The following is a 22,769-nucleotide window of genomic DNA, read 5'->3' on the forward strand; positions in this document are numbered from 1 at the left end:
TCACTTACAGAGCGGACCACTGGCAAGGGCATGCATAGACACAAAATCAAGCACTTAATTCCTTCTCCACAAATCTTTAGCTTTCTTTTGAGGAATCTAGACCTGATGGAGCCAAGTTCCTCTCTTTAATTTTTTAAAAATGTTTTCAAAATTGTTTTTAATCCTGACCGATATTTAATTGTTTTTTAACATATCATTTCTTACGGCATGTTGAACTTTTTATTATTGCATGATTTTAATTGATGTGAGCTGCCTTGGGTCCTATATGCGGGAAAAGGTGGCATATAAATTAAATCAAATCAACTCAGTAAATAAGATCATTACATACACCCACCATTTATCCCTCTGTCTTAAAGATTTTAAGAGAAAGAGAGGCCAAATTGAGAAAGAGAATGAGAAAGCCAATGGGCAGGGATAACATTCTGAAATTACACTATAGGTTTTAGAGACAGAGAGGAAGGGAGGGAGGGAGAGAAAGGTCAGACGCAAATGAAATAACATGGGCAAAAAATTAATATATGATAATTATGCAACAGCTTAAATGTGTGGGAATACATGCAATGAACATCCACACCACCTTTTTCAATTATCTTGTGGGAAAGAGTGGTACCACTTCAATTAGCAGACAGTGGCACACAGATCAGGAATAGATAAAGAAACACCACTAGAGGCCAGGAGAGGATAAGAGAAGAACTCTGTTAAATATTATGACGTAAGAGCAAAGCCTCAATAAATGCTGAACTACAACTCCCAAAATGCCTTTGTTAGATGTTGCAGCTCTTTTTTTTTTTAAAAGAAACATGTCTAAGCTTTGACAATGAGATGTCGAATTCTGGACTGCACCATATCAGACTACATGGCAGAATTATGTATTTGAACGCACCCTGCCGTGAAAACAAGTAAACCAAAAATAAATCCTTTCTTGCATGCGGTAGATTAGAACATGATTAGCTCAGCCCTCCATTCATGTGCTACTTTATGACATGAAGCAAAATCTTCCTGCTGGTGAGCATTCCAGTATCCCCTCCCCAACACAATGGTACAGTCCAGAATTCTATTTCCCCACCTGCATCAGGTACAGAATGGCTCTGAATTATTGCTGTGGGATGAGTTATTGGCATGTTACTCATTTACCATATTTTTCAGTGTATAAGACCCCCCTTTTCTAACCCAAAAGTAAGAAATCTAAGTGGGACTTAGCAAGTGTAGGGGAAAAGGGATCAAAGCCCTGCAGGATCAGTTTGATCCTTGCTTTCCCTTCCATTTGTTTTTGTTCTCTCCTCAGCTTACTTGTGTGTATAAGACGACCCTCAATTTTTATTCTAAAGATTTTAGACAAAAGTATAGTCTTATACATGGAAAAAATATGGTATTTTTGGTTTCGTGGGTCAGCAAACCTTCAGTTCAAATCCCATCTCAGGTTTAATATGCAATGTTTCTTAAGCCTCTGTCAACATCTCTATACAGTATATTAACCACATTTCAGTATAGATTTCACAAGGAAGCATGTGTTTAAAAAATCCCTACCCAGTCCCACACCTCAAATCCACGGACAAATATATCAATAAGGCTAGAACTGCCCAAATCAAGCCGACAAGAACAAAACGTTCTTCATTTTAGATACATGACAGAATAAACCTGTCTGAGAAGATTCCATTGAAAACAACAAACACTCTTCTCATGGTTTGGGGGAGCCTTCTGAAGCCATAACCAAGAGGGCCCTGCTTCTTTAGATACCCATGTCTCATAAAAGCATGGAACCTGCTATACAGCTGGCCTGCTTAGCAGCTTGCCTTTGGAAGTCCCTTGGTTAAAAAGCTGAGGAGAGTGGGAAAAAAACACATTTCTTTACCTGTGCTGGATACACCAGCGATGTTGCTGGGTTCGCTGATGAGGTCTTGCATGACAGCCAGAACCCGGAATTCATACCAGGTGTCCTATGGCGTAAAACATGCACATCGTTAATTACGACCAGTTTCCACTAATGCTAATATCCCCATGGTGGTGGTGGGGACAAAAAGGTCATCTCCAATCATGATAAGCAGATGAACCCATTGTCTGTTTAGACATATCATCCTTTCCCTATGAGGGCAGAAGAATCCCTTTGCACATACCGAAGGAGATTACCAGCTTTTGTAAGTACCATCATCATATGGCCCCATTTGTGGTCAAGTGAGTAAATTATATTATATCTGGTCTCCATTCTATGATCAGCTGCAACAATATGCATTCCACCACGCAACCACTTAGTGACTTCCCCAGAGAGTGTTCTTCACTAGCATGCACATCACTTGATTACCAAACACTTCATTTTTGTTGTTGTTTACTTGCACCATTATCTACACACAGCCTTTTGGCCCGCAAAAGGGCTTGTCAGGCAGCTCCTAACATTAAAAATACATCACGTACCGAAACAGCCCTCATCATAAAAGAGAACAGGATGCATTAAATCACCCACTCAGCAGGTAGAAATCTAAACCAAAAGCCTAGCAGAACATACACATCTTAACCATCCACCACTTGATGTCTTGATGCCAAATGGTTGGAAACTGTTGAATTTGAAGGTTCTATTTTGTGTTTCCTTTTTAGATAAGAGATGTGATGAATCATAGAATCGTGAAGTTGGAAGGGGCCTATAAGGCCATTGAGTCCAACCCCCTACTCATTGCAGGAATACAAGGGCTGAGCGTACAGTATGTTATAATAATCACAGAACTGCAGAGCTGGAAGGGACCCTAAGGGTCATCCAGTCCAGCCCCTGTCAGGGAAACACAGTGGGGGAATTGAACTTCCAACCTCTGGCTCCACAGCCACAAATCTAAACCACTGAGCTGTCCAGCAGTTCTGTTTTGTTTCATTCCCAAGAGTTCTCCCAAAAAAAAAAAAATTGCCTTGAAGACAATGCATAATATTAATACTATGGCATCCCATATTATTTCCAGATTCCTTTCTTTATAAAGGATGCTGGTTTGCAAGTTACTCTGTTTTGATGGTGCAGACACCATCAGAAATGGTATATCATCACATCTAGAGTCTTGGACGGGATAAACAGAATTTTCCTTTTGCCAAGTCACACTGCAATGAAAGCAATATTCATGTGATTTTAATACAAGATGGCATCAAAATCCTTTCTGCATGGCATTTGCTGAAACACATATGCACACTGAGGGACCACCACACAATAAGACCCTTGATATACAAAAAGGACATCAGGATTTTAATTTATTTAGTTTTTAAATTGAAGCACGTTAATGACGCAGATTTAGGGATAAGAGACATAAAGAATGCAATTCTGCACAACATGCAGTGTGCTGTTTTCGTTTTTTTAAAATGGAACAACAGAGGATTATGAATGCTTTGGAAAGAAGACCAAGTCATTAGAAGCCCCATCACCTGGGGAGAAATTTAGATGAGAATTTCTGAAGTATGCCAGCACGTCAGTCCCCCTTATCAAAATAATGGGCACATATTTCATCATCATCCACCTTCAGGGCTCTGTTCTTCCACAGGCTGGCTTGTAAATAAACAATTACAGTCCAGAAAAAGTTATATTTGGGGGGTTACAATTCCCAGGATGCTACAGCTGCTGCCATGTCCTCAGATGCATAGTCAATTCGTACGGCATGCAAAGCAAATGTGTCAGATTCCACCTATATCCACAGAATACACCATAGAACACTCCCAAATATGCCCAGTGATTGCCTCAATGATTGTAGCACAGTGGTTAAATCGAAGAACTGCACCCAAATCTCTGCTCTCAATCCGGGTTCAATCCTCAGTAGCTGGCTCAAGGGTGAATCGGCCTTCCATCCTTCTGAGGCCAAGCAATTGAATACACAGCTCAATGGGGGGTTGAGGTGGGGGCAATGTGTAGCCTGCATAATTGTACACCACCTGAAGTGCTTTAAGCACTATGGGGAGGTATATAAGCAAGACACTTTGTTTTCGCTTCGCTGTGTGTTGTACGGAAAGATGAGTGTAATTATCCAGGCAAGTTCATCTACAATTACTGATCTGTCATCCAAGAAACCACGTGGAGTGCTAGGGCACAGTCTTTCCCTACCTTGAGTGGCCTAGATGTTGTTGGACTAAAAAAAAAAACCATCACTTCAACTGTTGCCTATTATGGCTGGAAACTATGGTAATTGCAATCCAGCTGCCTTTGAGGATCCAGGTTTAGGGACGACTAGCTGGATGAATAGGGACGTGGTGGCACTGCGGGTTAAGCCACAGAAGCCTCTGTGCTGCAAGGTCAGAAGACCAGCCATTGTAAGATTGAATCCACATGACGGAGTGGGCTCTGTCCCAGCTCCTGCCAACCTAGCAGTTCAAAAGCATGTAAATGCGAGTAGATAAATAGGTACCACCACGGTGGGAAGGTAATGGCATTCTGTGTCTAGTCGCACTGGCCACGTGACCACGGAAATGATCTATGGAGAAATGCTGGCTCTATGGCTTGGAGATGGGGATGAGCTGATCCTAGAGTTGGACACGACTGGACTTAATGTCAAGGGGAACCTTTATCTAGCTGGATGAATAAATCAATGAGATAGACAGAGTTTTTGATTTCCACTGTGCCTCTTGCAAGGAGAGCCAACCTGTGTAGCCCTGGGCAAATTGCACAGTCCCAGGGCACCCTCCAGAAGAAAAGAATAACAAACCACTTCGATATCTGGAAATTAAAAGGCTGCTGTACTGTAAGTCAGAATTGTGAATTCACTGCCATTCGCTGCCACGATTTATGCCATCCAGAGCACAATCCCACTAGGATTCTGGTCACTGTACTGTAAAATGAGTCCAACGTCCTTTTACCTGAGTCAAATCCTTGGCAAAAAATTCATTGTCGCTCCCCAGGATGGCATCATCCAAAATCTCCCATCTTTCTCCTATCCGGAACTCCATGATGTAACGGTCAATGGGAAAGCTATGATTGGCTGGAGGAAGCCATGACAACAGAACTCCTTGCTGCGTCCGATTGGCTGTGAGGCACCTCGGTGGAGTAACCAGCACCAGGGGTTCCGGAGTTGTGACAGGGAATGCTGATGGCAACAAAAGGGTTGAGCGGGGAGAGAGGAAAAGCAAACACTTAAAAAAACCTATGCAAGGAGAGCTACCTGGAGATGGGTTCAGACAGTGTAAGTACTTGATATACCAGATGATATACCAGATGGGCGGGATATAAATCAAATAAATAAATAAATAAATAAATTGAGCAGCAATAATACGCTTTACACTTTATGCATGATGTGTTGGCCCAAGAGGCTGGCCATCACTTCTTTAATTGGCTATACCCTTTTGGCTTTATTTATCCCTTCTGCTTAGAACTCCCACCCCGTTTTTAAATGTTGTCCAGTTTTATCAACAATATCTTTACTCTGTCTTTCTCCTTTAAAAAGGACCCCTGGCAGCTTACATCATTAAAAGAATATTAAAAAGCTACAAACAGGAGGCATGCAAATGTTAAAAAAAGAAGCAAAGAAATATCACACTAAAAATGGTAAACAAATTCGGCACCAAAACCAAATTCAAAGCAACAAGGCACAAGTTTTACTTATAAGGTTAAGCTTTGAATATACCTTTAACAACTGTTACTTTCAATGCAATTTAAGGGCAGTTAATATTTATTCTGAGTTGCCTGGGGACAGGGTTCCAGCACTGCATATACTTCTGGTAAAGTTCTGACTAAAACCCAGAGCAGATTCACCAACAGCAGCCAACATCAGAAACACTAAATGATGCTAGTTGGGAGACTCCATTCAAATTACTACTTCTGATCTCTTCCCCCCCCCCCCCCCGACCCCTGCTGAAGCAGTCTCCACAGTGGACATCCTGCAAAGTCTTTAATTTGCAACGTGCAAATAAATTAGAATTTCTGGGCATAAATTTAGACTGAGAGGTCTTGTTTCACTTCCTCGCACTTCTCTCGTCTTTAGATGAACTGAGGCTCCATTTGTAAAAAAAATGGCTCAAGAGAGTGTTTTCTGCAAAAATGGAATCAATAGAGTTCTGCTATTCTGTTCAATGACGTTTCTGTCTTAGACTGGCCCAGAAATACTGCAAGCCATTTGTCCTTTCATGAGACAACGATATAACTGTTCTCCTTTCCTCATTGTTACTGTTAAAGTTCACATCATAAAGCTGGGTTACTCAGCAAAGGCTTGCATATATTGAAGTGCATGAGCTCACTAGAGAAAATGTGGAAGAGGAGAAAATATGTTTTTTTTTAAAAAAAGAATAGATTTGCCATATTTGTTGATGCAACCCTGGATGTTCAAGGCCCACATTAACACAGCTCACCTAAAGTATTCACAGTGACTACCTCACTGAAGGAGCTTGTGCCCAGCTTGTTCTGGGCCAAGACACTGAACTGGTAGGCAGTCTCTGGTTCTAGATTCTCCATGAGCAGCCAAGTGGGGCCAGCTGGCACTGGAAGAGAGAGCCAGTCATGAGGTCCAAACTGTGCCCGCTTCATCCTGGTAAGATAGAAGAGAGACAATCCAAGGGGTGGGTTCTTTGGAGGGAGGCAAAGAAAGAAAGAAAGAAAGAAAGAAAGAAAGAAAGAAAGAAAGAAAGAAAGAAGGAAGGAAGGAAGGAAGGAAGGAAGGAAGGAAGGAAGGAAGGAAGGAAGGAAGGAAGGAAGGAAGGAAGGAAGGAAGGAAGGAAGGAAGGAAGGAAGGAAGGAAGGAAGGAAATAAAGGCGGAATGGAGGAGAGAGGGGGGGCAAGAGAGATAGAGAGAGAGAGAGAGAGAGAGGCAGAAAGAGAATATAAAGATATTATTTTAATAAAACCAACAAAACTGCTCGGGAAGAGGGCCCAGGGACATCTACCACTCTGCTTTGAAAGAAAGAAAGAAAGAAAGAAAGAAAGAAAGAAGAACACACATATACAATAATGAGGTACCAGCGTAACCCAAATTTCCTGCTAGGAAATGTTGAATTCCTTGGTCTTATTAAATCCAGCATATTTGCATGTTTGCTCTCCATTTTCACATTCCGGTCTTGCAAACTGCAAGAGAGTCCTAGACCCCCGCGCGCGCACACACACACACCATCTGACCTCCACACATGTTTGTTTTGGTGCCTGCAATCTCAGCCGGTGTGGCCCACACTCTTTTCAACTTGTGTCATTTGTCTCAGGAGCCTGATTGTTTCTGAAATGAAAGCTGGGTTGTGTAAGAGGTCGAATTCCGCAACCAATACTCTAATCTGTGGCCTTTCTTCACTCATGAAGCATAGACAGCCATACTCCTGCCCCCTTTTGTGCACCAAACAACTCCACGCTGTTCTAGGACAAGGGCAAAAGAGTTGTGGGAGGTGAATAAAATCAGGTTTCTGATTGCCATTTGAAACCTTGGCACGGACCTTTCTAATGAAAGGAGCATGGCTAATGAAATTATGGAAGGTCCCTACCGGTAAAATAACAATCCTAAATTATATGTTTCCAACCTGCCATCTTGCTGCCCCTCGGTATTTGCCTGCTACAGGCTCTGATTATGTGTCACAGCAAATCCAAATATTTATTACTGGTGGCCCTCTCCACACGGCACAATGCCAGCTCAGCTAACAGCCACACAGGGGGAGTCTAGGCTGACTCATATGCCACCAGCGGGACTACCAAATTAACTACAGAGCTGACTTTTGCCTTCAGCTAAATTCACCTGTGCAGCAGCTTTGGTCAACACGGCGTCCAAAAGATGATTTCATTCCTTCTGGCCCCATGCCAGGCCCTGCTGAAGGCAACAGTTACTGAAAACACCGACACAACGAAGCAGCGTTGGCCGATTCACCTGAAAACTCTCCCATGCCCAAGGAACCCTAGAGGACACTTCCACCTAACAGAGCTGCTTCTACAGAACAGAAACCATCAGCAGCAATAGGAATGAGCACCACCAGGTACAGTCGTGCCTCGCTTAACGATTGCCCCACTCTACGACGAAATCGCTGTACGATTAGGTTTTTGCAATCGCTTTTGCGATTGCAAAACAATGTTTTAAATGGGTTTTTTTCGTTTAACAATGATCGGTTCCCTGCTTTGGGAACTGATTTTCGCTTTACGACGATCAGCAAACAGCTGATCATCGGGTTTCAAAATGGCCACCGGCTGAAGAAAATGGCCCCCCCGCTTTCTAGGATGCATTCTTCGCTTTACAGGCACCGCAAATGGACGCCGTATGGAGGATCTTCGCTGGACAAGCAGGTATTCAGCCCATTGGAACGCACTGAATGGTTTTCAGTGTGTTTCAATGGGTTTTTTATTTCGCTTGACGATGTTTTCGCTCTACAGTGATTTTGCTGGAACGAATTAACACCGTCAAGCGAGGCACCACTGTATCTTGACAAAGGAGAAGAAGAACTCATAATGATTGCCTGTGGAGGTGGATAAGACAGAGGGAAGAGAAGCACGCTTCTGCATGTTAAAGCTACAAAATAAACAAAAGAGCACTCGGGAAGAGGGAACACAAATCAGACAATAGGATCACAGGATGTTGGTTAAAAGGGTGAAGAGTGTTTGGTGTGATATCAACAAGTAACGAACAGGCAAGAAACCGTTGTTCTTCACCAAACATGGAAGCAGAGATGAAAATCCTTTAGGACAGGGGTTCCCAGCCTTGGGTCCTGAAATGTTCTTGCACTACAGCTCTCAAACATCATGCCCAGCACACCTAGTGCTGTAGGCTTCCGGGAGCTGTAGTTCAAGAAGATCTGAAGATGCATGGTTGGGAAGCACTGCTTTAGGACAATACTTTTTCAAACCATATTTTGAAGTACTCTGGCTTTCTCAGCTTACAGTTTGGGGTTCTTTGGTGAGAACATCTGTACCGGAGAAGAGGCTTTAGAAGACAGCTTGAATTTTTGTGTGGTTTTAAAGCTTCGGCACCCATCTCCATCCATTCCTGGTTCAGTGTGATGTTGCAGGCACATGCCTTGCTCCAAATGGACCAACAGGTCCGAGAGTAGCAACCCACTAGCCTTCTCCCAAGTCATTTGCCCCAGCTCTTCGCTTTGGATCCCGCATGCCATTTCAAGCAAGAGAGTGACTGGAGCACCAGCATTGCAACTCCTGGGTCCTTTTGTTGCAGGAGCCCAGGCAATAGCAGAGTGAAACCAGTGTTTTCCCTCCCAACCCTTGCCTGCCTCGTCTCCAGGACATGATGAAGGCCTATCCCATGATATCATAAGATCCTCTGACTTGCAACCCTAGAAACGCAGTGAACAAGGAGGTCACCTAGTAGCCCTGTATGATAGACATGCAGGATTGCTCAGCCCGGAACGTCAGCCTGGAACAGATTCTCTGAAGACAGAGTAATCTGGTATTTCCTCAGAACCTTCCATAAAGGAGGCATACCATACCCACCCCACTCCCAAAAATTGGATGATGAGGAAGGTGCTTGTCTCCTCCTCTTGCTCAGTTCTCGGGACGTCTTGTTCAGGCCCAAGCCAAAGCAAACAAATAAACAAAAACAAGATAAAAAGAGAACAGAACCCGCTTCACTCTTCTTGTTCCACTACCCTACAAAAATACAATACGGTGAAAAAAATGTTCCTATTTTGTAAGGATGTGCTGGGGAGGGGGAAATGCCAAGAAAGCAGGCAGTAAAGAGGAGAACCCGCCAGCTCTCCTCTAAGGTGAGATGCAGCTCACAGAAAAGAAAGCAGTTCAATCATTCATTCTCAAGGACATTTTAAGCACAGCGGCAGCTGTGTGCATTTTGTTGTCTAAACCCAATCAATCCATGCCTTCTCTTCTTCCTTCCTTCCTTCCTTCCTTCCTTCCTTCCTTCCTTCCTTCCTTCCTTCCTTCCTTCCTTCCTTCCTTCCTTCCTTCCTCCCTCCCTCCCTTCCTTCCTTCCTTCCTTCCTTCCTTTCCTTCCTTCCTTCCTTCCTTCCTTCCTTCCTTCCTTCCTTCCTTCCTTCCTTCCTTCCTCCCTCCCTTCCTTCCTTCCTTCCTTCCTTCCTTCCTTCCTTCCTTCCTTCCTTCTATCCATCATTAACTCCTTCCTTCCTTCCTTCCTTCCTTCCTTCCTTCCTTCCTTCCTTCCTTCCTTCCTTCCTTCCTTCCTTCCTCCCTTCCTTCCTTCCTTCCTTCCTTCCTCCCTTCCTTCCTTCCTTCCTCCCTCCCTCCCTCCCCTTTTGTCTTTCTGCACAACCACACCGCTTTCAGCTTTCCACTTCCCAGCTCCGCCATTCTCCTCCTTCCAAAGCCATTTATTATGAGAAGCATGTACCCAATCTTTATTTTATCAGTAGACTCCATCTGGTCGAATTAGAGGGAGTGGGAAAGAGAGGGGAGGGGAAGAAAAGAAAAGGGGGGAAGCCCCCAAGGATCAGAGAGGAGGAACAAGAGTGAAACGCAGAAGGTCACCGTCACCTCGGCATTTCTGTCAGAGTCAACGGAGGGATGGAATACCAATCAGCTCAGAGGCACAGCAAGCCGCTAGCCCTTCGTGCCACACAATCCCATCCACAAGACAGAGAATTTGCTGCCACAGTCACCCAAAGTCTGCCCAAAGACTTGAAGTGGCAGAGTTCAAAGCCTCCTTACCCTATTTCCCTCCCTCACCAAGGTCTCAGGCAGCAGATTTTTGCCTCTTCGGCTACCTAGTTCTTTAATTTCAAGCAAGCCAACAGTCCTGCTGATGGCAGGCACTAAATCGGAGATCTTTGCCACCAACCTAAGCCCTTCTGCGAGCACTCACTTAGCACCACACATCTAGCTTGGCCATAAGCAGTTGTGCATCTGGTTCCTACATGGACAATAGTGTATCTGAACAAACTGCTCTGAGTTTTCATCAAGGAAGAAAGGTGAGATGGAGATGCAGTTGATAAAGGCAAGCATGCCACCTCTCTGAAACTGATACTGGAGAAAGCCCTGTTCTGCATCATCGGGTTTAACCGTCTAAAATCCAGATGAAAAATGGAATCAGTCGGTAGTTGGTCGCCTCCTTATTCAAGGACATCAGACTCCTGTGAATTGCTCATCAGGTGGACTCAGTCCAAGAATGGCAACACCCTCTTGCCCAATCCACGTTCTGGCCAAGTGGGAAAGAAGAGAAGCAGAGAGCAAAGCATGCTGGGATGACTCACAGAGGGCCGTACCAAACTGAGAATGTCTGTTCATATCCGCCATCGTAGCCGGGCTCCCAGGAAACGTTGGCTGAAGTCATGGATACAGCGATGCGCACATTGCCCGGGGCATGTGGGCTTGTGCCTGAAGGAAGGGGGAAAGAAAGCACATCAGTTCTCAGAGTTGCCATCAGATTGTTTACACCAGATTTCCTCCATCCTGTGGTGTCCAGATAGGGTAGCCACTTGTCAGCTGCCGCACCGGGACCTGGTTACAAATCCCCCCAGTCAGATAAGATGCATTGTAGGTTTGCTTGCTTGCTTGCTTGCTTGTTTATTCACAGACTAGAGCTTTTAGCAATCAGGCATCAACACTTTACATCTAATACACTACCACTCCGCATTAACCACGTGACCTCCTAGAGGCCCGTGTGTTTCATGGTACCATCAAAATTGGATGACTGGCCCCCACTGACTTACTGAACACTCCTGGGCAGTGGACTTCCCCAGGGTCTTCCAGGCCCTATAAATTCTTAGCCTCAGAATGCTTTTCTCCAGTCAGAGCAGCTCATCAGGTGCAAGAAGACCTCGCTTAGTCAAGATTCTGCTTCCTTCATGGACACCCATTTTCAAATCACTTGCTACTTGTGTCTGCCTCCAGCAACTTTGCTACCTCTAGAATGTGACCTTGGTTGTCCCTGGACTACCTTCTGCACCATGTGTCCCTTGCACGGCTGCCTACAAACTCAGTCAATGTCTACCTCCAAATTTCTTGTCCACCCATGAATGCCTCCAAGATCACAAAACACAAGTATCTCAGAATCTGATCCTCACTGAGCCCTAACAGTTCATGAAGGCTAAATGTCCCTCTGGCTACACACTTTACAAGCAGAGAAACATGTTGTTCCACTTGGCAGGAAACGAAGCTTTGGTTTCCAACACATTTAGATACATAGCCAAGGGACAAACAAACCAAAGGGATCGGTTTTGAGCAGCAGATTCATGGGACCATGAAATTAAAGTTTAGGGATTACTCTTTTCTTCCCAGAATCCAATCCTGATTTGTGCCTTTCAGTCACTGCACTGGCACACAGGCTCAAGCAGTTGACTCCTTCAATATTCATAACAACCAGCCAATGAAATAAAAGGGATCCTCAGAGCAGGGGCAGAGGGCTACTGGGAGAAAGACAGTGTCCAAGCCATCCACTCATCCAGAACAGACTGATGGGTTGGTGCCCTTTTGTACTTAAACAGCCTCAAACACTTCCTGATCTTCTCTTTCCACAGTCACCTTCATCAAAGTCTCCATAACTCTTTCCTGTTTATATTTATTTTTTGCTCTGCATCAATTATAAATCCACTAACTGCCTTTACACTCTACATGGTGCCATCCAATGGAGGCACTGACTTTAATTTTGTAGAAACAATGAATGTGTCATCTGTTTTAGTCTGAACTTTATAGGAGCTGTCCGGAGTTCTGAACCCTATCCCTCAAACAGACTCAGTCCTTTAAAGTTCAGGCTACAACCCACAGCAGATACATCACTTACAAAATCAAGTCCCTAGCCCATTTGGGAATCAGAAAAAAAATCACACATCTGCGCTCCCCTGATGCCTAAACAGCTCCTATTGTTTCCCCCAACAGGCAATAACAGTCACAGATTAAAACAAATAAATATGTCAATCGAAACACCTTCAATTCATTAAGGTAATTATGGCAAAAAAAAAAAAGGATATCTAGCTTTAGACGGACTGAAAAGTTGTATGCATTTTTTTCACTTGCCAGCTTAAAATAAAATGACATAAATATCGCAGAAGTGCTGCAAAGCTTTAAAAATAGCTGGGAAGGAAAACAGCTAAATTTCAGTAGAGATCATACCTTTGATTTCTGGCAGCTTTTTTGAAGAGACCCTCAGCTGCCAGCTAAAAGGAAAACTGGGCTTAGCCAAGATCTACCCTCCTATACCTGAACTGCTGGATAGCTCAGTGGCTTATGGTCTCTGGCTGTGGAGCCAGAGGTTGGGAGTTCAATTCCCCCACTGTGCTCTTCCTGACAGAGGCTGGTCTTGACAATCCAGAGGGTCCCTTCCAGCACTGAAGTTCTAAGATTATCAGATGCATATAACCATCATCATTATCATCATCATTTTAGAACTGCAGAGCAAGAAGGGACCCTACGGATCATTGAGTCCAGCCCTTGTCAAGAAGGCACAGGGAGGAATTGAACTCCCAACCTCTGGCTTCACAGTCAGATGCCTAAACCCTTGAGCTATCCAGCAGTTCATATGATAAACCATTAATAACCACTACATAGTTCTAGCTAGGTCTCCTTGGTGTCTATATTAGAAAGCCATTTGTTCTAACTTTGCTGACAAACTCCTATTTCATTAATACAGTCCTCTTTGGCTGCCCAGAGTGGTCGCATAGATCAGATGGACAAGATACAAATCAAATCAAATCAAATCAATCAATCAATCAATCAATTTGGCCACCATGAGCTGTCCTTCAGCGTTTCCCTGGAAATTTCTCTTCCTAAACATTTCAGTGGCGATGGTCTGGCGAGACATGCATTCATTCACATGGATAGTTCCATCACCCCAAACACTGCTGTCACATCAACCTTCTAACAATTTATTCCACAGAAGTGGATACACTGTCTTCGGTACCATCTGAATCCCACTGCTCTCACATTCCTACATTTTCATGTTCAAGAAGCATAAGCCAAACTATGATACATGATTCCTCCTTTGGAACCAAAGTTCCTGTTACAGAAGAAAGAGTGTGAGGTTCATGAACGCTACAGAGCCTGTTCAGTGATGTTTCGTATTTAAAGCACCCCACCCAAAAGACTTTCTAAAAGCCAGCTCAGGAGCTATCACGAAACATCATCTGAATGATACATTAAAACACCCTATTGTATCCTGTAACCATGCTGTTTATCATGGGCTGTTCCAAACTGGTTTTGCACAATTCAATTAGCACATCCACGAGTAGAACCAAGACGAGTGATTGGAACATCCTCGACCTTCAGGGACTGGTTCCTCCACCGAGCTTCCCACACCTACCAATGACGGTCAGATGAGTGCTGGCGGTAATGCTTGTGACAATGTTTGTGGCGACACACTCCCACTCTCCGTGGTCATCCTTGCTGAGGGATCGGAACTGGAGGCTGCCACTCGGAAGGGTGTTGTGCTTGCTTCTACTGGGTTTCCCTACCTTGGTCAAACAAGAGAGAAAGCAGAGGGGAAAGAAGACAAGGAAGAGGAAGAGAACACAAAAACAAAAAAAAAGGAGAGAAAGAAACACAACTCAGAGGCATGTCGCAAAGATATGGGACCGAGGCAGCAGGACACCATTGGAACGATCCCTCCCACAGCGGGAAAGGTCAGCTGCGCTTCTTGTAAGCCTCCTCCAAAGCATCTAACCGAAGGGTGAGGCAAAATCAACGGCCAGCCAGGCAAGGCAGGGTCCATGTTTCCAGAAAGCTACATGGACAGGAAAGGCAGGTCTAGGGAGAGGTGAGGTCCAGGCTTTCGGATTCAAAAGAACGTCAAGGGCAGGGAATCAATGCTTTTGGTTTTGTACATCCTTCTACAAACAAAGGCAAGGACCGGATTTGGAATGGAGCAAAAAGCAACGAAACAAAGAGGTCAACCTTCTACTAGGCCAAAAGAAGCCCAGGAGATGAGTAGGTTGGCCCCTTTTTCCCTTTAGAAGTCAGAAATGCCCGTAGCTCACCAAGGTAAAAACCAGAGTTCAAACTGGGAATGTCTTAGTCAAAGAATAACCAGTCAGGGTTTATGCACACAATGCAGCAGGATCGAAGGATCAGCTCGGCTGGGCAGGCCTGGCCTTTCATTCTCTACAGGTGTTCCTATGGAATGGGTAAGGGCTAAGCGAGCCACCACACACTGCCTAGTGAACCACCACCATTGAGGGCAATTCCCAGGGGGGAAAAAAGCCTCCAGCCAACTTCCAACAAGCAATTCAATTTTCTTAAGTCGACACTTAAAGCCAAAGAATCTAGACTTCAAAGCACCCACACAGGGATTTCAGAATAGCCTAGAAACAGCAGTTTTGCTTTTGTGGTCTGCATTACTTAGTTTATTGCTTAATTTCAGTAGAGAGAGCATTCAGTTGCATCCGCCCTACCAAGAAAACAGCCTTGGGCTATAATACCGAGCTGCACCCTGCTCTGGACAGCAGTTTTGGCACAAAATGGAAAGGTCGTTTCCCCCTTCCCGTTAGGACTGTGTTCTGCTTTTGCATCTCAAGCCACAGAAGAAGGAAAGGAACCATAAATAAGGAGGGGTGACTGCTAAGTGGCCGCCAAGGGAATCCAGAGGATGAGAAGTGTTGGGGAGATGAAATGCCCGGTGGTTCCAGGACCAGAGTATGGTTAGGTCAGCTACAGTAGATGAAAACTTTGGAGGCGGAACTCCATGACAGGCACAAAGGGAAGAGTTGAAACTGAGAAGCATGGAAGAGAGGAGAGGCTAAAATAGGCCTTGAGACACAAAGCAAATGCTTGTTTAGGCACGGAGATCACTGAGTCATGCTGGGCTCAATCCAATGTCAGTTTCAACTACAGTAGATGAACAGAAGTCAGCAGGACTTTTAGAAGTTGTGACTGCAAGCCCCAATTGTTTTCACTGGGTATACTCATTGGGACCAACACTGTACAGTGGTGCCTCGCTTGATGACAATCATCCGTTCCAGCAAAACCGCTGTACAACAAAATCGTCATCAAGCGAAAGGAAAAAAACTCATTAGAATGCATTAAAAACTGGTTAATGCGTTCTAATGGGCGAAATACCTCATCATCCAGTGAAGATCCTCCATAGGGTAGCCATTTTCTGGTGCCTGCTAAGTGAGGAATCCATCCTAAACACAGCGGACGGCCATTTTGGGGAAAGGAAGACCGAATTAGTGATGAGTGTTGTGATACATACTGAGACAAAGGAGCAATGAAAAGGAGGGAGAAGAATGGCTTACAGTGGTGTGCTGGACGATGAAGTATTTCCCCATTGGAATGCATTAACCGGTTTTCAATGCATTCCAATGGGTTGCGTTTTTTTCGCATGACGACGATTTCGCTCTACAGCGATTCTGACAGAACGGATTACCGTCGTCATGTGGGGCACCACTGTATTTTGGAGAGAGGGCTGCCTCTCCTGATAGTGCTAGTTGCTGCTCTGGTTTTCTGCAGTTTCTTGCAAGGAGCTGGGTTTCCCCCACCCACCTGCGGGACAGGGTGGCAGTGGCACAGCTCAAAGCGAAGCAGCTGAACCTGTCAGTTTGCTCTTACCGGGACAGAGGGTGGCTCCTCTGTCTCCAATATTCACCAAAAGCCAAAGGCACTGCCCATTTTTCTGGCAGGTCAGATACCTTTCTCCAAGCGATGACAGGAAAAGGGTCTCCTGCAGCGGCACACGGTATCAACAGCTCCCTCCCTGCCTCTTGTCTGTATTCCCAGCCTGGTAGCACCGTGAAATAGGGTGGGTCCTGTACCCAGGATGTCATGGAAATGGGGCAGGGGAGAGAGAGAGAGAGAGAGAGAAGGCAAATAAATAAAACTGAACGATTCTCGGTGGGCATACAGCATGAAAATCAGAGCAGCCAACCAATTACAGTACTTTTAGCCTATTAATGAATATGCCAAGAGCCATATGGTTTAACGCATTACACTGATATACATGTAAGCACTGACCCATGTAAATTTATGGATTGTGTGTGTGTGTGTGTGTGTGTGTGTGTGTGTGTGTGTATGCACACATCCATTACAATCTCTGTGCATTTTCCTTCCACTGTGCATTATCCTTCCTCATACCTCCACAATTACTACGTTAGTTATACTAGCATAGCATAGGGGTCATTTCAATCAACTAAAAACAGAATTCTCTTGGACCGCCACGACATAGCATGTTTCCTTTTCTTCTGTTTCCAAATTGCCTCTGCAAACTGATCTTATTTTAATCTGAGGGACATCCAGGGAGGGGCCCGCACACAAACACCCCCCCACTCCTCACTGGGAACAACATCGCAACAGCAAAGTGTCCACAGCCAGCAATTTGGCTGCCCTTCGTGCACACACACGCACGTGCAAAAGTGTCAAATGCACCGGGCTCTTAAGCTTTCCAAAAGAAGACATCAACCGGGGAGGTACCTTCAGCACCAGTCGAGCAGGGGGGGACTGGCCCATGGTACCCAAAGCATTATAAGGCACGCAGGTATATGTGCCGAGAGTTTCCTCTGTTGCCTCTTCGATTCGGATCGAGCCGTCTTCCATCAGACTCCAGCCAGAAAACTACACAAATAAGAGACGAGACTCAAATACATTGTCTGCATGACAATCAAATACATTGAGCTCTACATGATCAATACATTATGAATTACTATATTTGGTTCTCTCTTTTTTCCCCCTAACTAAATTACCTCATGTACGGTAGATCTATTGAACATGGATATGGCCTGACCTGGAACATACATACATACATGCGTACATGCGTACATGCGTACATGCGTACATGCGTACATGCGTACATGCGTACATACATACATACATACATACATACATACATACATACATACATACATACATACATACATACATACATACAAATATACATACATACATACATACATACATACATACATACATACATACATACATACATACATACATACATACATACATACATACATACAAATATACATACATACATACATACATACATACATACATACATACATACATACATACATACATACATACATACATTCATTCATTCATTCATTCATTCAATTTGTACCCCACCTATCTGGTCAATACGACCACTCTAGGTGGCTTCTAGACAGATAAAAATACAGTAACATATACATATAACAAAAAATAAAAATATACAGGAATAGACATTAAACAATAAACAATGAACAATAAGGAATAAACAATAAGCAAATTCTTCAAGATGTCAAAAATAAACATGTTACTTCCTCCTCTTTACATGGTCGTTAAAGTATGTTTTGGTTTCATGCTTTCCAGCTCTCAGTAGGTATGATTATAGTATCATCCATATCATCTAACGAATGTGGACAAAACTACACATTATCCAACAACTCGCCTCAGAGAATTTTTTCTTGAATACAATACAGTTGCCATGGTAACTATTTGAGGGGAAGACCAAAGTGAAAGATGCTGCTTCTTAACATTGTTTTCTGCCAAGAGTTCTCTTTGTGTGTAGCTCTCTCTATCTCTCTCCTCACACACACACACACACACACACACACACACAATATACACACAAAGATGTAGCATTTAATCCACAGTATGGTACAACTCTGATCTGGCCACAGGAGAAAAAAGTAGGCAAAACATTTAAGTACCCAAGGAGGCTTTTGGATGGCAACAGACCACATCTCTCATATAAACGAGAGATGCAAAATTTCTGAAAATTTGCATTTTTCCCAGGGGGAAAAAACAGAGGGAAAAGTTGTGTTTTTTTCCCTGGGGAAAAAAATCAAAATTTTACATCTCTAGTATAGACTCACGAGAACTTGGAAACAATTAAGTTACAAGTAACATAGTCTGGTCCAATCTAATGCGGTTACTTGTACCATGTCCCTTCCTTCTGGCAACAACGGCCATCAAAATAACATTTCTCTTCAGAGGAAAGGAATGAAGCTCTAAAATATTCCAGATTCCCCACAACAGGAAGTGTGTGTGTGTGTCATCATTACTTGTGATGTTGTGGCTGCACCCACATCTCCTTCTATGTTTTTTTTTCCTTTAAGCCAAACTGAAGCTGTGAAAAGCTTCCTGGAAGTATTAATAGTGTAATTTGTGGGCACACTGAGCATTCTATAAACCTCTGGTAGATAGAGCAGCTCAATAGAGCTACACTATAGCATTGTAGTGCTACAACACCCTCCTTCTGTAGTTTATAGAACTTTCTAAAGTGGTACATAGTGTTAGATCACCATAGCTTCGTAAAGGTGTACTGTAGCTCTACAGGGCTCTGGAAGGAAGGAATGGGTGGTAAAGGGAAAGCTAGAGTGATATAGCATAGTAGCCTTACACATACGCACACACACCAGCCACAAACAAATAACTTGGGGACTGGAAGCAATGAGTTATGTAACAAACCACACTTTTCTAGAAAAAAAATAAGCAAAGAAATAAATTTGTTTCAAGCCAGAGTGTTCCAAGCTTCGAGACCAGCTCCCATAAAAGCTTCCCATTCGGCAGATGCACTTGTCTGCAAAACTAGAGTAACCTGCTTCAGCATAGGACTCTCCTCTCTGCTTCACTCTCCATTTAGCAGGAGATGGGTCATAAGAGTAGACCCTTGCTCTAGAGGGGTGGGATAGAAATCTGATAAATAAATAAATAAGGCTAGGGTCAACCTGCTGACAAAGCCTTCTGAAAACAGGGATAGGGATTGAGTCTGATCTGGCCACAAGATCAGATTAGAAACCTAGTTACCTCTTGGGGCTTATGATGGCCAGTGGATCCCACCACAGTGGATCCCACTACAATCCAGATGGTTATAATCCCAGGCCATGCTAGGACCCAGAAAGTCCCAATGTAGTGGGTGTTTCAAGAGCCAGAATGTGCAAAGTTTGGCCTGCAGATACTCCCTGGACACAACAAGGCTTCTTGATGTATTCTTTGCATGAAAGGTACAGTGAATTCCAGAGTCCACTGTTTCCTCCAGGGTTCTGCTAGAATGGAATCCATCACTTTCCCTGACCTGCTCAAACACTCCAACACTGAACAGTTCTGCTCATTCCTAGGAGACCCATCCAAATGTCTGCCCAAATCCACGTCCCATTTCAGTTTCACAATCTGATGCCAGAAGAAACAATCAAACCACTGTTTTTAATTGGGGGGGGTGTTTAAGGAGTGGCTCAGCTCTTTTTCCAGCTGTATCTCTCCCTTCTTTGCCAAAAACAAAACAAAACTCAACAGCAACTACGATGCACAGAGAAGAAATATCCAGACTGGTGGCTCTCTGGATTTGAAAGGGGATGCATCAACCAAAATCCCTTGTCAACATTTTGGATTGAGGTTGCAATCCGTCCCTTGCTGACAGATGGAAGATGGCCGGTCATTGTGATTGGCCTACTTGGACAGCACAGATGTATTGCTTCAGGGGACCATGTTGACACAGAGCCCTGCTAATGAAATGTGGCCAATTTCTCCTCTTGGCATCAGTTTGAATCTAGCTCAGGTCGGTAGCACTCAATAGCCACAGCTATCTAATGGCTGTTTGTGGGGTTATATAAAAGATAAAGCAGCAGCAAGAACAAAAGACACCAAGGATCACCAATTATTCCCATTATCATTACAGTCAGGATGTCAAACCTTTCAAAGCAAGCCTGAGTGGTAGCCCTTGTTGAAGAATGCAGCTCTTTATTCTACTGTAAGCTTCTCTGGACTGTAGGAAAAATGCATTACATGCTCTCCTTAATACTGCCCCCATAAAATCAGCAAGCCTGTGTTTTTAGGCTTAAAACCCTAAAGGCTTGAGACTTCTAAAGGTAAAGGTTCCCCTTGACATTTAGTCCAGTCGTGTCCGACTCTAGGACGCTGTGCTCATCCCTGTCTCCAAGCTGTAGAGCCAGCATTTGTCCGTAGACAGTTTCCGTGGTCACGTGGCCAGTGCAACTAGACACGGAACGCTGTTACCTTCCCACCGTGGTGGTACCTATTTATCTACTCACATTTTTACATGCCTTCGAATGTCAGGAGCTCACGTCCAAAGGACTGAGACTACATGAATTCCAAATTCAAAGGGGATTTGGAACAAAACCGAACATCTATCTGAGACCATTTAGATGCTAGGGGTTTGCAAGCCATAATAGTTTCAGAATTACTTTGGTGTCAGTTGACCAAGACTGAAGATTAGATGGCACCCAGGACACTGGGAGTTCAGCCTAAACGGGATTTGTTGTGAAAACAACACCATTAGCAGACAAGATAAAGCACAGACGTCATGGGTGAACAAGGCCACTAAACAGCCATTGCCAAAACTTTCCTCCATGGACCTGACTCCTTCTTCACCTAGAAGGTCTTGGATGACTCAAACCTGGGTGCAGAAATGTGGCCGAGAAAGTTCTTTATATGCTGAGCAGGGAAATAAATCTCAGTTTCTGATTGCAGAAATGGTTCTGCAGATGAGATTCCCACTCTTGGTGGAAAGGGGGCACAATCTTGTGACAAGAACATTAGACCCCCATAAACTCTCACTGATCTCAATGGGAGTGAGAGGCATGTACATAAATCTCTCTGGTGGTGGAGGAGGACATGAGTGCTCAGCTTTGGCTGGATTACGCACATGATTTGAACCACCCTCGCGGTTGAAGCACTGACTTTCACCCATTTCAAACAGTCAGAAAAGAATCTTTAAAGATGCTAATCTTTAAAGAAAACTCTAAATATTGAATATTTTGTTTAAATATTTAAAATGATTAAAATCACTGATAGGATTTCTAAAGCCAGGGGAAGAGCAAGACGGAGGCTCATTAAAAAAGGGATCTTTTTAACTGCCAACCACCCCCACCCCCCAAATATGGTCATATCTGCAGGAGGACACTTTACAGCTCCACTGGGGTTAGATTAATGATGCTTGTCTCCTGCAGTGACAGGAAGAATAAACTCTCTGTGATACATTATACGGGAAGATTGCTGTTGATTGGATGGAAGAAGGCAAAATATACGGCACATTTTGATGCCCTCTTAAAGCCTCATGTTTGCCCTATGGGGAGAGGATGTTGTCAGAAATGAGCTGAGCACCAGAGCAGGATGAGATACTCTGCTCTTAACAAGCAAATATTAGACTTCAGCCTTGGTCATTAAAGCAAATTAATTAAGCTATTGTGATTGAGCTGCAATTGAGAAGTGTCGGAATAGAAATAGGGTCCCTCCAGTTAACAGTCACTTCTACCTGAAGATTATTGAGGCAATATCCTTCCTCACCGAATTATCATGAGCATAGCATGGCAACTGGAGGATCTTATACACCATCACGAAGATAACAATGCAAGCAGATATTTTAAATCCTGCAAAAACAACAGCTTCTATTATTACCTTTTCAATGTGCAGAGGGCGGCCATCTTTATTCCACTTCACCATGGTAACTGGGGGTTCTGCCTCAACTGGACAACGGATGTATCCATGTATTCCTACCGGTACATATATGATAGGTGGCATGTTCACCACCCGGGCAGGATCTGGGATAGAAGCAGTCAAAAATTATGAAGAAGTTTTGTTTTTTCATCCAGCAGTTCCTTTTTCATCTTCCAGATAAGCCTGGGCTCATGGTTTTCTATTCTATAGCCTATGTTTGTTGTGGAGCCGAACACTCACAAGCTAATTCAGTAACATGCATAAAACTCCTGTCTCCAAAGACCATTATCCTTTTTCTCATTATCTGCTCCTGATCCATTATAACAACACTTAGCATTGACCTGGGGATTTAGTCACTGAAATCATTTCATATCAATCTATCTAGACTAAGCACTCAAACATGAAGTATACAGGGGAGGGGAGAGGGGGAAAGGAACATTTACACATGTGTTCATGCATACCCTTCCATGTTTAGCACTAAAATGCTTGACCCTGACTTAAAAATAAAACAACGATTCCCACTTAACTTTGGAAGGTGTAACCCACACCTCTTCCAAATCCTCTTATGTAAACAGG

General features: G+C 43.9%; 1 protein-coding gene across 4 annotated transcripts in view; it reads right to left on the minus strand.

Annotated features, from left to right (window-relative positions):
- The window catches only part of IGSF9B (immunoglobulin superfamily member 9B), a 103,478-nt gene that overhangs the window by 21,574 nt on the left and 59,135 nt on the right, over window positions 1–22,769 (minus strand). For 3 of the 4 annotated variants that reach the window (XM_078379838.1, XM_078379840.1, XM_078379839.1), the window contains exons 8-15: window positions 22,155–22,297; window positions 17,232–17,372; window positions 16,454–16,570; window positions 14,131–14,281; window positions 11,087–11,210; window positions 6,298–6,473; window positions 4,813–5,039; window positions 1,853–1,937 (exon numbers count right to left, since the gene is read on the minus strand). In XM_078379838.1, coding sequence (XP_078235964.1) covers window positions 1,853–1,937; window positions 4,813–5,039; window positions 6,298–6,473; window positions 11,087–11,210; window positions 14,131–14,281; window positions 16,454–16,570; window positions 17,232–17,372; window positions 22,155–22,297 — 1,164 coding nt within the window. The remainder of the gene's footprint in view (window positions 1–1,852; window positions 1,938–4,812; window positions 5,040–6,297; window positions 6,474–11,086; window positions 11,211–14,130; window positions 14,282–16,453; window positions 16,571–17,231; window positions 17,373–22,154; window positions 22,298–22,769) is intronic. The other variant, XM_072979141.2, reaches the window with a different exon arrangement.

Source organism: Pogona vitticeps, chromosome 8 (genome assembly GCF_051106095.1).
Source record: "Pogona vitticeps strain Pit_001003342236 chromosome 8, PviZW2.1, whole genome shotgun sequence".
In the NCBI taxonomy this organism is placed as follows: Eukaryota; Metazoa; Chordata; class Lepidosauria; order Squamata; family Agamidae; genus Pogona; species Pogona vitticeps.